Source organism: Misgurnus anguillicaudatus, chromosome 3 (assembly GCF_027580225.2).
Source record: "Misgurnus anguillicaudatus chromosome 3, ASM2758022v2, whole genome shotgun sequence".
Lineage (NCBI taxonomy): Eukaryota > Metazoa > Chordata > Actinopteri > Cypriniformes > Cobitidae > Misgurnus > Misgurnus anguillicaudatus.
In genome coordinates, this window is record NC_073339.2 from 38730347 (window position 1) to 38743459 (window position 13113).

The 13113-nt window shown below is 38.8% G+C and overlaps 1 protein-coding gene across 3 annotated transcripts; it reads right to left on the reverse strand.

Annotated features, from left to right (window-relative positions):
- Window positions 1-1373: 1373 nt before the first annotated feature.
- Window positions 1374-12592, reverse strand: clta (clathrin, light chain A). 3 transcript variants are annotated; one of them, XM_055205827.2, is made up of 7 exons: window positions 12305-12592; window positions 10268-10296; window positions 8996-9113; window positions 8791-8902; window positions 7122-7175; window positions 3009-3044; window positions 1374-2089 (listed from the first exon to the last, which is right to left on the reverse strand). In XM_055205827.2, exons 1-7 carry the CDS (start codon window positions 12489-12491, stop codon window positions 1918-1920), a joined length of 708 nt encoding a protein of 235 aa, XP_055061802.1. In that variant the 5' UTR covers window positions 12492-12592; the 3' UTR covers window positions 1374-1917. The 3 variants fall into 3 exon arrangements, with proteins under 3 accessions (XP_055061802.1, XP_055061803.1, XP_055061804.1); XM_055205828.2 differs by lacking the exon at window positions 3009-3044; XM_055205829.2 differs by lacking the exons at window positions 3009-3044; window positions 7122-7175 and having other exon boundaries at window positions 12305-12590.
- Window positions 12593-13113: the final 521 nt, after the last annotated feature.

Below are 13113 nucleotides of genomic sequence, written 5' to 3' on the forward strand. Positions count from 1 at the left end.
TACTAATTACAAAAAAAATTTTAATAGTTACCATCTAAAAAAATGGCTAGTTACTTTTTGTCACAACGTCACCAACACAGGAAGCTAGCTCTTTTTTGTTCTGCAAATATGTTTGATATAATTTGAGTTAGTTGTACACTGCAAAAAAGTGATTTCAAGAAAAAAAATTCAAGAAATTGTTTTCAGTAAAAATATCCAGAAGTTCTTAAGTTGGGATGCCTTTTCTTGATGAGCAAAGGGACCCAAGAAAATAGGTTTTTACAACAAAAATGTTCAATTTGGGTGATTTTGTGCATAAAACAGGCAAAAAAATCTGCCAATGGGGTAAGCTAATTTTTCTTGAATATTTCTTGAATTTAGTTTTTAAGAAAAATGTTCAAGATTTTTTTGCTTACCCCATTGGCAGATTTTTTTGCTTGTTTTATGCACAACATCTCTTAAATTTTACATTTTTGGTCTAAAAAAATGCTTGTTTTCTTGGGTCGTTTTGCTCATCAGGAGAAGGCGTCTTAACTTGAAAATTTTTGGATGGTTTTAATAAAAACAAGACAAAAATACAAATAATTTTTTTTCTTAAATCATTTTTTGCAGTGTAGTCTTCATTTATCTGCAGGTTTCATAGATTCACAGACTGCAAATATTATGCAATTACCAATTTTTAGGGATGTAACGGAAAAGTAATGTTACTAGTAGTGTTAACTATGTACTGCAGGCTGGGAGTAATTAAGTAATATTACTTTTAAAAGGAGTACCTAGTAATATATTACATTAAGTAGCCCAACACTGGTTAAGTCCAAGTTATATACTTTAAAATTTTGAGAGATTCCAGAATTTGGTGTGCATGATTTTTGAAAAACACTTTGGGAAAGGGAGTCAGGCCGCCTACTAAAACACACTTGTAGCCAATCAGCAGTGGGCAAGGGGTGTGTCTACTAACCGACATCATTGCCTGGGTTGCGTATGTGTGGGGTGGGTCTATCAAAAAGGTCCAGATTCTATTGGGGTAGGAGCGTGTGTGTTTAGGAGGTGATTTCAAATGTCAACATTGGCTTTCAAAAATCATGCACCCCACCTTTAAGGAATACTTCAGCCCAAAATGAAAATTAGCCCTTATTTTAATCACCCTTAAGCCATGCATCACTTTCCTCTTTCAGCAAAACACAGTCTGTTAAATTAAATAATATCCTGCTCTTTTTAGCTTTATAATGGCATTGGATAGTGCCCCATTTAAAAGCTCATCCACCAATCAACCCAAAATGTTTTATGAAGCTAATGTCTTCCAAGTCCCACTATATACACACCTAGAATGGCTTAAGGATGAATAAATGTAACAATAATGTAATAACTTTGACTTAAAACACACACAAACACGCTTAGCATTTCACATGAGTTTAATCATACTGAAACAGAATGGACAACACGGGTCAGCGTTTACTGTGGTACAACTCTGATCTTTGAAAACTTGTGCCATTATCTCACACACTGAAATGTACGGAGGACCGATCTTTATGTACATAGTCACACACACATAGGATATATCCACTATCTGTATACAACAAACACAAGACAGTTAGTACTTTATTCCCCGACAGAATAGAAGGGAAATGCATAGATCGATAGTGTCACAATACCACACACGGTCTCTAAACGGAAAAATGAACACATTGTGGAGTTTGGTCCTTAAAATAGACACCAAAAATAAAAACAATCTGAACATCGTTATATATGTATATATTTATAGATGAAATATATATGTATATATAAACATATATAGATACACCCATATCATATTATGTAATAATATAATATAGATTATTTATATATGGAATTCGATCTGGGACCACAGCTGTACGAATTCACAAACACAGAAATCGATGCCGTGAGACCCGCTAGCTGTGATTCGGTGAGAGGTGGAGCTTAGCGGACCAGCGGGGTCTGTTTGAGAGAGATGAGGACGGAGCGCATGCGGGAGACGTCCTTCGCCTGCTTGCTAGACTTGGGGTTAAAGTCGCAGAGACGCGCCACGCGCTCCCATTCCGTGCCGGGACTGTTCTCATCCAGCTCCGACACCATGGCTTCCTCGGCCGCCCTGCCGATGACAAAGCACAATGAGCACAACACAAAGTGACAGAAAACACAAGACACACGTCTTGCTGAAGTACACAACCGCGGACCTCCTTCAAGAACCCAGATGCCGGTTTTGGCCGAGAAAGTACATGAATTTGATTGATTGGGATGCGTGAGATTTGCGAAATTGTTTTGCGAGGGTTTTGTTAGGAGGCAAGAGGCAAATGTACCAAAGCAGGTAAAACAACGGTTAAGTCCATCCAACAGTAATACATTCATAGAGTGACCACATCCAAAACAGATGGTAGTTTGAGCATCATGCCCCCAACCCACCATTATCAAAACTAGCGAATTGATCTTGAAGGCAGGAAAAGGTTCCGGGAGAGCCAATCAAAATTTGCATCGATTTGGTTGGTTAAAACAATACTTTACGCAAGGCAAATGCGTTTATTTTAACCACCAAATCACCGTGCAGAGGCTGAACGTGCCATGCGCTGGCAGTGAGGGTCCTAAACCAGCCAAACAGTGAAGAGCTCAAAATTAAAATCTGTGATTTAGCAAAAGTCCAGTCCATAGACGACGATGCATTTGACATGGCAAACTATTCCCGTTTCCGCTCGGTCCCTATAACAAACCCTTTCCTCTGCCGTGGACTCTGTCCGGTAGAGTTGCAATAGCCTTCACTAATAACACAATATACACAGCAAAATGGATATGAAAAGCCAATGAGGTCATCACGGTCACAGTCAACTACATCAACGCACAGGACTAGTGCACCAACACATCACCACAAAAGGACATCTAGTATCTTATGTTTTTTTTTTTGCAGAAACATATTTATTATAAAAACAGCAATTCATTGGTGAATAAATTTGCAAGAAGTGTTCCCTGAGCATATTTGGTTCTCTTGTCTTTAATTTGTTTTTATTTTTTTACTTAACTGGTCTAGGCGGTAGCAAGGATGGTTAATGTGAGTGCTTAAGGTGCGTAGAGAAAAGGAAAAAACAAGGAGAAACAGATCACAAGTCAGATATATAGAAAACCAAAAGAAATGAGATTTATGCAGATGACCAAAGCAGGCATGCACTGTTCAATAACCCGAGTCATCTTAGCAGTCTAAGTGCGCTTAGCTTGCAGCCGTCATTGATGTTCGGCGATCTCAACTGGCGCTTCAGTTGAGAGACCAAGCGAAAGCGGCTAACATTTAGAAAAGTTCTGCAGAATAGGCAGAAGCAGGGAAAAAAAGAGGGCCATGGTGAACATGAGGGCTGCAGAACTAAGAGGACAGTTCTAGCCTGGGACAGCTTTGCTCTACCAATACTATTAACATACCTCAAATCAAATAACGCCAGCATTAGAAGCAACTAGGTGTCCGGCGAAAATGCCAGCCGGGAGTTAAAGGTGCACTAAGTAGTTCAACACTTATTAACAGTAATTCTGAGAAACGTTTATTAAATGGCTTTTTATTCTAGGCTTTTGGGATTTTTAGAAGGATCTCTTGACAAAAATCCAACATAATATTAGAGCCCGACCGATTTATCGTTTTGCCGATTTTATCGGCCGATATGAGATGTCGCAGATATATCTGTATCGGCGTATAAGCCGCAGATATGCGCCGATATGAACGTTTGTTACAGAACACATTAAATGCATTTGAAAGATGTAAGTACTTGTTTGTCCAGCAGAGTGCGCCATACTGGTTGCTAATGGCGACCCAGATCACTCACTGTAGCCAGCCAATCCCCCACCCCCTTCACTTCAGTTCAGTCAGTCTCTCAGTTCAGGTGGCTGCAGTCACGCAGTGTCTTCTTCACAACATTTTTACACCTGGTATTAAGACGCGCTTTGGTCGATTGGATTATAAATGGACAAGAGAGACGCATTCCCGCTTACATTTGGTGTTTTTAATCCGTCTCTTTGTCGACTTGCGAGTTAAAACGCAAGCGGGAGAAATGACGCGAGACGGAGAAATGACACATTTAAACTACGCGCAGCCGTGCACTTATATAACACTATATGAGATTACTGCTGCTTGTGTTGTTAGTTAACATGATCATTTCAGAGCAATTGATTCAATAAGCTCACGCAAATCTACACCCTTGCTAAATAAAAGAGGCGGAGCGAAGACGCTTTAGTTTTTATAAAAGTTTAAAGTTTGCACGGAACACTGGGTTTGTGTTATAAAAACGTGCACAACATTAAACATAGCGTACATTAGTATGTGCTCCGTCAAGCATTGTCTTCGTAACTGTGAGTGGCTAACGTTAACTAATTTGTGAAGTACACAACTTACTGTAAAGCTAATATTAATCAATGACTTCATAAGTTTCTCTTTATAACGTTATTCTCGTCAAAACTGCAAATGATGCAAGTTTTATGTATTTTGTTCTCTTTGTGTTTTAAAGTTATTTATAATAAGTCAAGTTTACTGTTTAGTGCACTGATATCCAACTAATTTTGGATAAAGTTTATTGTTAACTTCTTGCCTATAGTACATATCTTTGTCACATCAATATAAGTGTTGGATCACCACATTTGTGAGTGATCATTGCATTGCATTGTATTTATTCATAGTATATTATGTTAAAGTATATAGTTTATTCTATGTACAGTACTTTAGTATAATATACTGTAGTATATACTGAACTATAATATACACATAAAGAATATCGGCCGATATATCGTTATCGGTCTTTTTGTACTCCCTAATATCTGTATCGGCCCGAAAAAACGCATATCGGTCGGGCTCTATATAATATACATAACTATATATAATGAACTGTATTGTTTTTATTAGCTTAGAATGAGCCATTTTTATCTCCATACAATGTGGGTCTCCTTACATGGAAGTTGCTGCCATGTTTCTACAGTAGCCCTAAACGGACAACTGCTCTACAGAGTGCGTAACGTCGCTATGTCGTCTCAGACGGCAACATGTTTGTCCTGTGGCAGCTAGCGTAGTTTCCCCTTGCATTTCGAAATTGAGGTTGGTTGCAATTCATAATCTCACAACTAGACGGCGACCAAAAAACCCCACATTAAAATAAATACTCGGTGTTTCGAGTCAGTTTACATTATGCTAGCGCAGTTTATATCAAGCCCTCAAACAAGGTGGCTGTACTTTTTTTACGATTTGCCTTTCCCTCTCTAACATTGGGGTTAGGGGTGGGGTTTCGTTAGGTTTTTGTACATTTTTATACGATTAACTTTGTACGAATTAGCCAAGTACGAATTCTCGTGAGATCAGGCTGAGTATGTTTCTGTAAGATCGGAAAGTCCTAAAATCATACTATCGACAGACTTTCTTTCTTTATGCCATTCCACCATGCATGGCTATATTAAAGTATTAAAATATGCTCATTTTCCAGCTCCCCTAGTTTTAAACATTTGACCTTCACCCCTTTGAAATCCATTCAGCCGACCTCCGGGTCCGGCAGCACCACCCCCAACATAGCTCAGCATAATCCACTGAATCGGATTAGACCATTAGCATTGTGGCATTTGCTGCCGTAACATGGCTGCAGGAGGCACAATGACACTACGCACTGCCCGAAAGTAGTCCCCTTCGTAACTTTCAATAGCAGGGGACTATTTTCGGATAGTGCGTAATATCATTGCGCCTGCCGCAGCCATGTTACGCAGGAAAGTCATTGATTATTACGCCAGAATGAGAGTATAGTTCCTAACCATATCTGAAAATTTTCATCGGTCTTAGTACATGCAACTACAGAAGAGTCAAGTTTTAAATAGGAAAAATATTGAAACTCTTTGGTTATTTTTAGCACAATGCTAATGGTCCAATCAGATTCAATAGATTATGCCAAGCCACGCCAAAAGTGGCACCGCCAGACCCGGACATCAGCTGAATGGATTCCAAAAAGGCAAAAATCAAATGCTCAAAACCAGAGGAGCTGGAAAATGAGCATTTCCAAAAAAAAGTGGAGTGTCCCTTTAATGGCAAGAACTGGTTTATTCATCCACAAGTGAATCGATATACAGGTTAGGAGAGGGGCAATTTGGTATCTCCATATCACCTAACTTGCATGTTTGTGGCCTGTGGGATAAAACGGAGAACCCAGAGTAAACCCACGCTGACACAGGGAGAAAGTCATTGGACCTAGTTGGGGCTCGATCGACAGGGACCCTATCGACAGACTCGAAGCTGTCCAAGGACCAAGGAGTCAAGTCTTATTTTACACATGGCAGGATGCCCCTTCATGGCGGCAGCCATGTTGAGATCACATGACCAGCCATATAACTTTATTTGGGAAGATTTAAGGTATGGCATTTATTATCAATAGCAAATGATACTAAAAATGTTATATTTTTAGAAAGATATCACTGGAAAACTTATATTTACGCCGGTAAAGCCATGAACACTGTTGAATCTGCCAACATTATAAATGACCTAGTGCACCTTTAAGCATAAACATATTTACATGATGTCCGATAAACATTACAACTTTACATTAAATAATTTGTATTTATTTTTTATATTCTTTATATTATATTCTTGGTTGCTTTATATATCGGCTGGCTTCAATGCCACCTGGAAACATAGTTGCTTAAAAGGAGAACTACTGTATTAGATACACTGTAATAGCACTAAACAAGCACTACTCTAATTAAATTTTCGATTGATAAGCTACACAATAAGTAACATTGACTAATCTCACAATTCATACACAAGTTTTGATGTTTATCATATTGTACAAAATGCAGACATTGTGACAAATGCACACAAATGTATGACTTAAAATGGGTTAAACTTATTATGAAAGGCAAAAATAAATAAGTGAAAAAAAAACTTGAGTACGAATGTGCAATATCTGCTCTGTTTTTTACAACAGTATAAGGGGGTAAATGGACAGCATGCATAGTGTGACAAATTATTTCTTGTGTATGTAAATGCTAATGACACTGCTCGTAATATAGTTATGAGTTTGACCAAGAGTTTGGTTACTGACGTGTGGCAGGTGAGTAAGAAGATGCAGGAAAATGAGTGTTAATGAGAAATGCATGAGAAAAGGAGGGATGTTAGTTTAGCAACATACACATAACCAATCAGATCAGCGAAGGGTTGTTTGTAGAAATCTTCATCCAGCACCCTGGGAGTCCCAGAGGAGAGCAGTGAAGCAGGAGAAAACAGAGAGAGGTAAAAAGGAGAAAACACTCATACAGAGCCAAAACACACTGCAGTGTTACCATAGCACTGTTAGCACCAAGCCAAGTACATTAAAGTGAACAACGCGCCGACAGATGGATTTACGCAGCACACCAGAGACAAACAGCACATGTGAATACGAAGAATTTAGACGATTTAACATACAGAAGGTGTTGTTACACAATAAGGTGGCTTTATGCTATGGAGTTAGGTAATTTTTAATACTGCTATGCCAATAATACGTCAGCTAAAATCTGATTTTTGGGCGTGCAAAATAATTAATTTCATAGTGCGAGTTGCTGAAGTTTGTAAAATCCAGTCTTAATCTAAAAGAGACTGACATGACCTTACTCAGTTAATATTAGAAATATCAAGATTATACTTTCACTGAATGTTCTTTACATTACATAAGAGGATTTTATGTAAAATGTAAATCACAAAAAAGACTTAAGCTGGTTTTTCACATGTAGGGTGACTTTTTTAACTGCTATAGATCATGTGACTACAACACAGCAGCCAAGTGTCCAAGAGAAAGATCACATGACCAGTCCAAGGTCAGCATGTCAAATCTGTTTAGTTTCGAATGTTAAACTATTACAAAGGTTCACAAAGATAAATAAAAATTTACATTGCTGAAAATGTAAGCGTACTTTACCGTTGTTCATTTATAACTCATAAAAGTACTTTAACACAGCATTTTATAAAAGGTGTCTAAAAAGGCAAAGTAGACTCTATAAATTCCAGATTCTCCTATAAAATAACCCCTGAGTTTCTCCTATAAGGCGCTTTTCCATAGCATAGTACCCCACGGGTCAACTTACTTTTGGGAGCTTTTCCATTGGGTGCAGTACATAGTACCCGATACTTTTTTCGTACCACCTCGGTTGGGGTTCCAAGCGATCCGAGCTGATACCAAAACGTGACGCAAACACTGTAGATCACTGATTGGTCTGTGAGAATCGTCACTATCAGCGTTATCGCTATAATGTAAAAGATTAGCTTTACCTTAGTGCTAACTTGTGCGGTCTCGAGCAAACATGTTGTCATTTGTGCTCTGCTATAAGTTCCCAAACTCCCTTTTAGCGATGACAAACATCCACAGGTTGAGAATCAGGAACACCATAACAGTTTTTTTCAGACTTGTAGTTTGTGGCGGCACATTCGCTGCATATATGCTTAAATGCAGCTTAAATGAGGCTCAGCGGAGCGCGTCGACTGACGCTGCGGTGTTCGTACAGAAACTGTGAGACAGAGGTAGTGATAAACGCGATGTGCAAACATCTATTTGGGTGGTCAATTTTGATTTTGTGGTGGACTGAGAAATAAATGAATGTATGGAAATGTACAACGACACTCTCACTTGTATGATGTCACAGCAGTAGGCAGCGCAAATATAACGACATGCCTATAATCCCTCCCACTCCGAAGTGTTACTAAACTCGATGGAAAAGCTAACCAAGCCAAAGTGAGGTGAGCTGACCCGACCCAAACCAAACCGCGGGGCACTATGCAACGGAAAAGCGCCAATAGACTCCAACTACACTGTATTTGTCGTGTACCTGTTGTTGACTTTGGTCTTCTCCAGCTGTTCGTTCTGCCTGGTGTGCCACTCCTCCAGCTCCAGCTTTGCCTTCTCCTTCCACTCCACCTCCTGCTTACGCGAGTTAGCATCTGTGAACACAAGCAGAAGATATTTTAATTCTGATGTCTTCACAGATAGATATCTGCATTAGGTCCATCACTACAGATTCTTCCTTAAATTACCGAGCTGCTCCAGTCGTTCCTGTTGCTCCTCTCTCCACTTCCTCAAGCTCTCTGGCTCGGCCTGTAATCGGTCTACACTTGAGATGGCAGCGTAAACATCTGAAGGACCATTACTCTCCTACAGAATGCATAAAGCAGAACGTGAGGACTCTGTAAATGGCCTTAGAGGCATCGCTATTACTATCTTTAACCTTTAAGAAAGGTAAAGATAAAACAGTACAAAACAATTACATTTAGTTACTAATTATTTAAGGGTTACCCCAAAAGCAAAATGCATTCAAAACCAGCTAATGTGTGATATTAGAGAAAAAAACTTACTAATAACCACCATGTACCAATTAGATGTGCACATAAAGAATTTAAGCCGATATATTGGAATGTGCCTTTTTGTACTCCCCAATATCGGAATTCCCCCAAAACCCACATTGGTCATGCTCTAGTAGGGGTGCGTGGGGCAAAAACTAACGCGGGGTTAGTTGTAACACGGACTGTTTACATTGTTGCACAAGGTTGAGCGATTTGGTTTTCCAATTTTTTCACGGTGCCAAAGTCTCCCATAAATTATTGGAATTGTATAATGTTTTCCCAGAGAGTTATCGATGAACGAGTGTTTTGATGGCATGTATGTACATTTTTTCATCATATGTTTTTTCGGTTTTTAAGTCGGGTGTGTAAGATACAAAATCCAATGCTACGTCATATTAATCAGTGTCTCGTTGACTAAAACATAGCATCATTTTGAAATATGTCTGCAGCTCTCTGCAACATTTTTGGTGGGCTTGAAAATATTTTGACCAAACGGGGTGAATTGTAACACTGTGTTACAACTAACCCCTCAGCACTTACGATATGAAAACCACTAACGTTAGCGTAATTCTTGCCGTTGTTTTAAATAGGCTACACACTAATGATTGCTGGCTGCCACTAAAATAAATGTGCCTGTCTTATCAAAAATCATGTATCAAATTTATTTTTGTTAATTTCTTTAATATTGATTTAATAAGGTCACGTCAAAGATTGAAATCATAATGAAATGAATGGGTAAGTTGTAACGTTTGCACTTCTGTCACATTTGGTGTAATTGTCCAAGAACTGTAAGTACTACAAACAAACTTCAAATGTTCATTTGTAGCAAAGATGTGTGTGTTGCTTGTGTAAAAATATAATTAACCAAACTCAAATATTTTTTGAATGATTGAGCCAAAACCAAAAAGCGTTAGGTTGTGCCCCACACTCCCCTACATTTTGTGCAAGTAGCCTTTAAGGTCTTACCCCATGCAGATCTCCATTAATTGCTCCACCTGCAAGGACAAAAAAATAGGAGCGTTACCAATGCATTTCTGGTCAAATTCTCAAGACAGTATTGTCAACCTGCATCTCTACAAACTGAACTGTCCTCAGGTCAGTTGATGTTGACATAGTTGCAAGGATCTTTACTCAAATGGTGGTTCTGTCGCTTTAAAGGGGTCATGACATAAAGAATAAATTTTGCCTTGATCTATTGAAATATAACAGGTCTTGGTATCATTAATACATCCTGCAAGTTTCATAGTTTTTAAACTCTCTTCTTATCTTAAAAAGATTGTTTGAGAAGCTGCATTTGTAGTGAAACTGCGTAGTATCCGCAGCATGTAGGCTGTCAATCATAGAAGTGGGCGGGACACTGAGCCAGGCCAAAACGTTCTTAAAGGGGAAACACAAATAAGAGGATGGGAAAATGTCATAATATGTTTTTTGCAGAAAAACATACAAATTTGAGTAATATTATAAGCACACCTCAGATAACATCATAAAATAATAAAAAGAAACCTGTCATGACCCCTTTAAATGAGACACGTGACAGTACTATAGTGTTGATCTAATGAACAGGATATGGTCTTTCCCCCTTCCCAAGTCTTTGGTTTTGCTGACTTTTTCCCTTTCTTCCTGAAACAGTGGAAAACTTCCGTAACATCTTTTCTAGACACGTTTTCAATTTCTATCAGTCAGTTAATGATAAAACTCAAAAATCCTTTACTTTACTTTTTGTGCCCAACAAATGCAAGGCAAAGTATCTGATTATGCAAGCCTGACTGATTTTGCAGACTATGCCAATGCATGGTACTTCTAAGATCATTGGTTCTGGAGTATGCCTTTGTTTCTTTGTAACAACATCCCCATCATTATTTATTCAAACCCTTTGGGCCAAAGGGAGGAGCATTTGAGCCAACAACCACCAATAAGGAAACACCAAACACCTTGATGACATCATACGTAATATTTTTCTCCTTTGATTTGTGACTTTAGAGGAACATTCAATGTCAAATAGAATGTATTCACAAAAAAGTAATCTTGGCCATTGTTAAGATTTAAAGTGGTTTGCAATGGGCATTTATAGAAGAAAGAAAGAGCAAAGAAAAACAGTAGAGGTCACATTTGCATTTCGAGCCATTCATTTATTCTGCTGAGGGGATGCTTTTGGTGGCTGGATGGTTTACAACACCTTGACAGGCTCATAGGGCTGAACGAGTTTTCGAATTGAACATTTTTGGTATCAGTGGCGAGTTCGAATTAAATATTTTGATAACCATCAGGGTAATTGATTCAAACATTTTATGAAATCGTAAGCGAGCTCAAATTAAACCTTTTTCATCAATGCGTTTGATTCTGAGAATCGTAAGCGTGTTCGAATCGAATCTTTAAATGAAAAGTCCGTTGGAATAACTCGTTTAAGGAATCGTCGGTGTGTTCGAATCAAACATTTTTGAACATCATTAATTTCAACGCGCCTACGGTCCAGTCAGAATGACTCAAGTATAACAGTTAAAGGAACTAAATTTACACACACTGACAGCCCATACAGCCTTTAGTCCAAAGGTCATCATACAATAAAAAGCCATCCGTTTCTACCGATCTAGAATTTTGCTGATACATGCAGTTTTAATACAGGAAATTATATATTTTAAAAAGGCACTATTATAGACATTTAAACAATATATGTGGGGATTTAAATGTATAAATAACTCGATAACGACATGTTTCCTGTTGCCTATAACTGACATTCCTTTACTTAAATTATTGGGAAATCTAACCGGCTAACTTATCTGACTAGGTTTATCTGATCTGTAAAACAGCTCTGACAAACGTATTCATCACACACTGCGTTACTTCATACAGAGCTCAGGGTGAAGGCTAGCCAGCTAACCCGTGGGTAAAACAGTGCTACGACCGGTTGTTATTATTAAACTGATATTTTATGACATTAACAAGGGTTATTCGCTCACGAATCCGTGTAAATGGTCCGATCGGCGGTGTAACCGTTAAACCCACCGTCCAAGTCCTGGCTCAGGGATGAAGGCACATCTCCGCTGTCCAGGATGCTGAAGCCCTCGTCATTTTCAATGCCCGCGATCTCGCTCTCTTGCTGGGCCAGAAACGCCGCCGCTGGGTCTTCGTCCGCCCCCACGCCGTTTCCCCCGTTTCCCTGTGGGGCACTCAGCATATCAAAATCGTCCATGGCTAACTAAATTTGTTCAGATCGAGAACGCTTGGAACACAAATCGCTCTGCTGTGTCTTCCTCGTCGACGGCTCCAATGTCAGCGGGGGAGGTGCTTAAGAAGAACAACCGAGACTGCCCGGCCTATCATGTGAGCGTATTATTGATCGACAGTTCTGTTATCCATACAAATGAGCGGGAATTGAGTCGTCCGCCAATGAAATGACTAAACCGTGGCTTCACGAGTCCCGTGATCCTCAGCGTGCCCTGATAGGGCGTTGCAATAGCAATATGCTACTGTACATATCAATATGTAATGATGAACATAAATAAGCTTTATCATATAAATTTGCCTTGCAAGGTCATTTTAGTGCCTAATGTATTTGTTACTTGGGGCAAAATTTATATTATTGCTTCTTTTACAGAAAGTAATAATACAAGCATGGCTACTGAATGACTGACTTCCATTTAGGTATTTACATGGTTCTCAATGTGAATTATGGTATTTAGGCATGATTCAATGCCTAATACCATAATTTACATTATAATACCATAATATTACCTTGTATGGTATTATATATTTAAGGTTTAATATAATTGGTTTAAGAGATCCCGCAGATACCTGCTATTGCTCAAGTGGAA

What these genes read in the sequence shown, in the direction of transcription:
- clta (XM_055205827.2), bottom strand. Translation starts at nt 12,491, where the DNA reads ATGGACGATTTTGATATGCTGAGTGCCCCACAGGGAAACGGGGGAAAC. An exon ending in CCTGAGCCAGGACTTGGACG is followed by an intron (nt 10,297 to 12,304) that starts GTGGGTTTAACG and finishes TTGTCCTTGCAG; the next exon opens with GTGGAGCAATTAATGGAGAT. An exon ending in CCTTGCTACCGCCTAGACCA is followed by an intron (nt 2,090 to 3,008) that starts GTTAAGTAAAAA and finishes TGTCATCGGCAG; the next exon opens with GGCGGCCGAGGAAGCCATGG.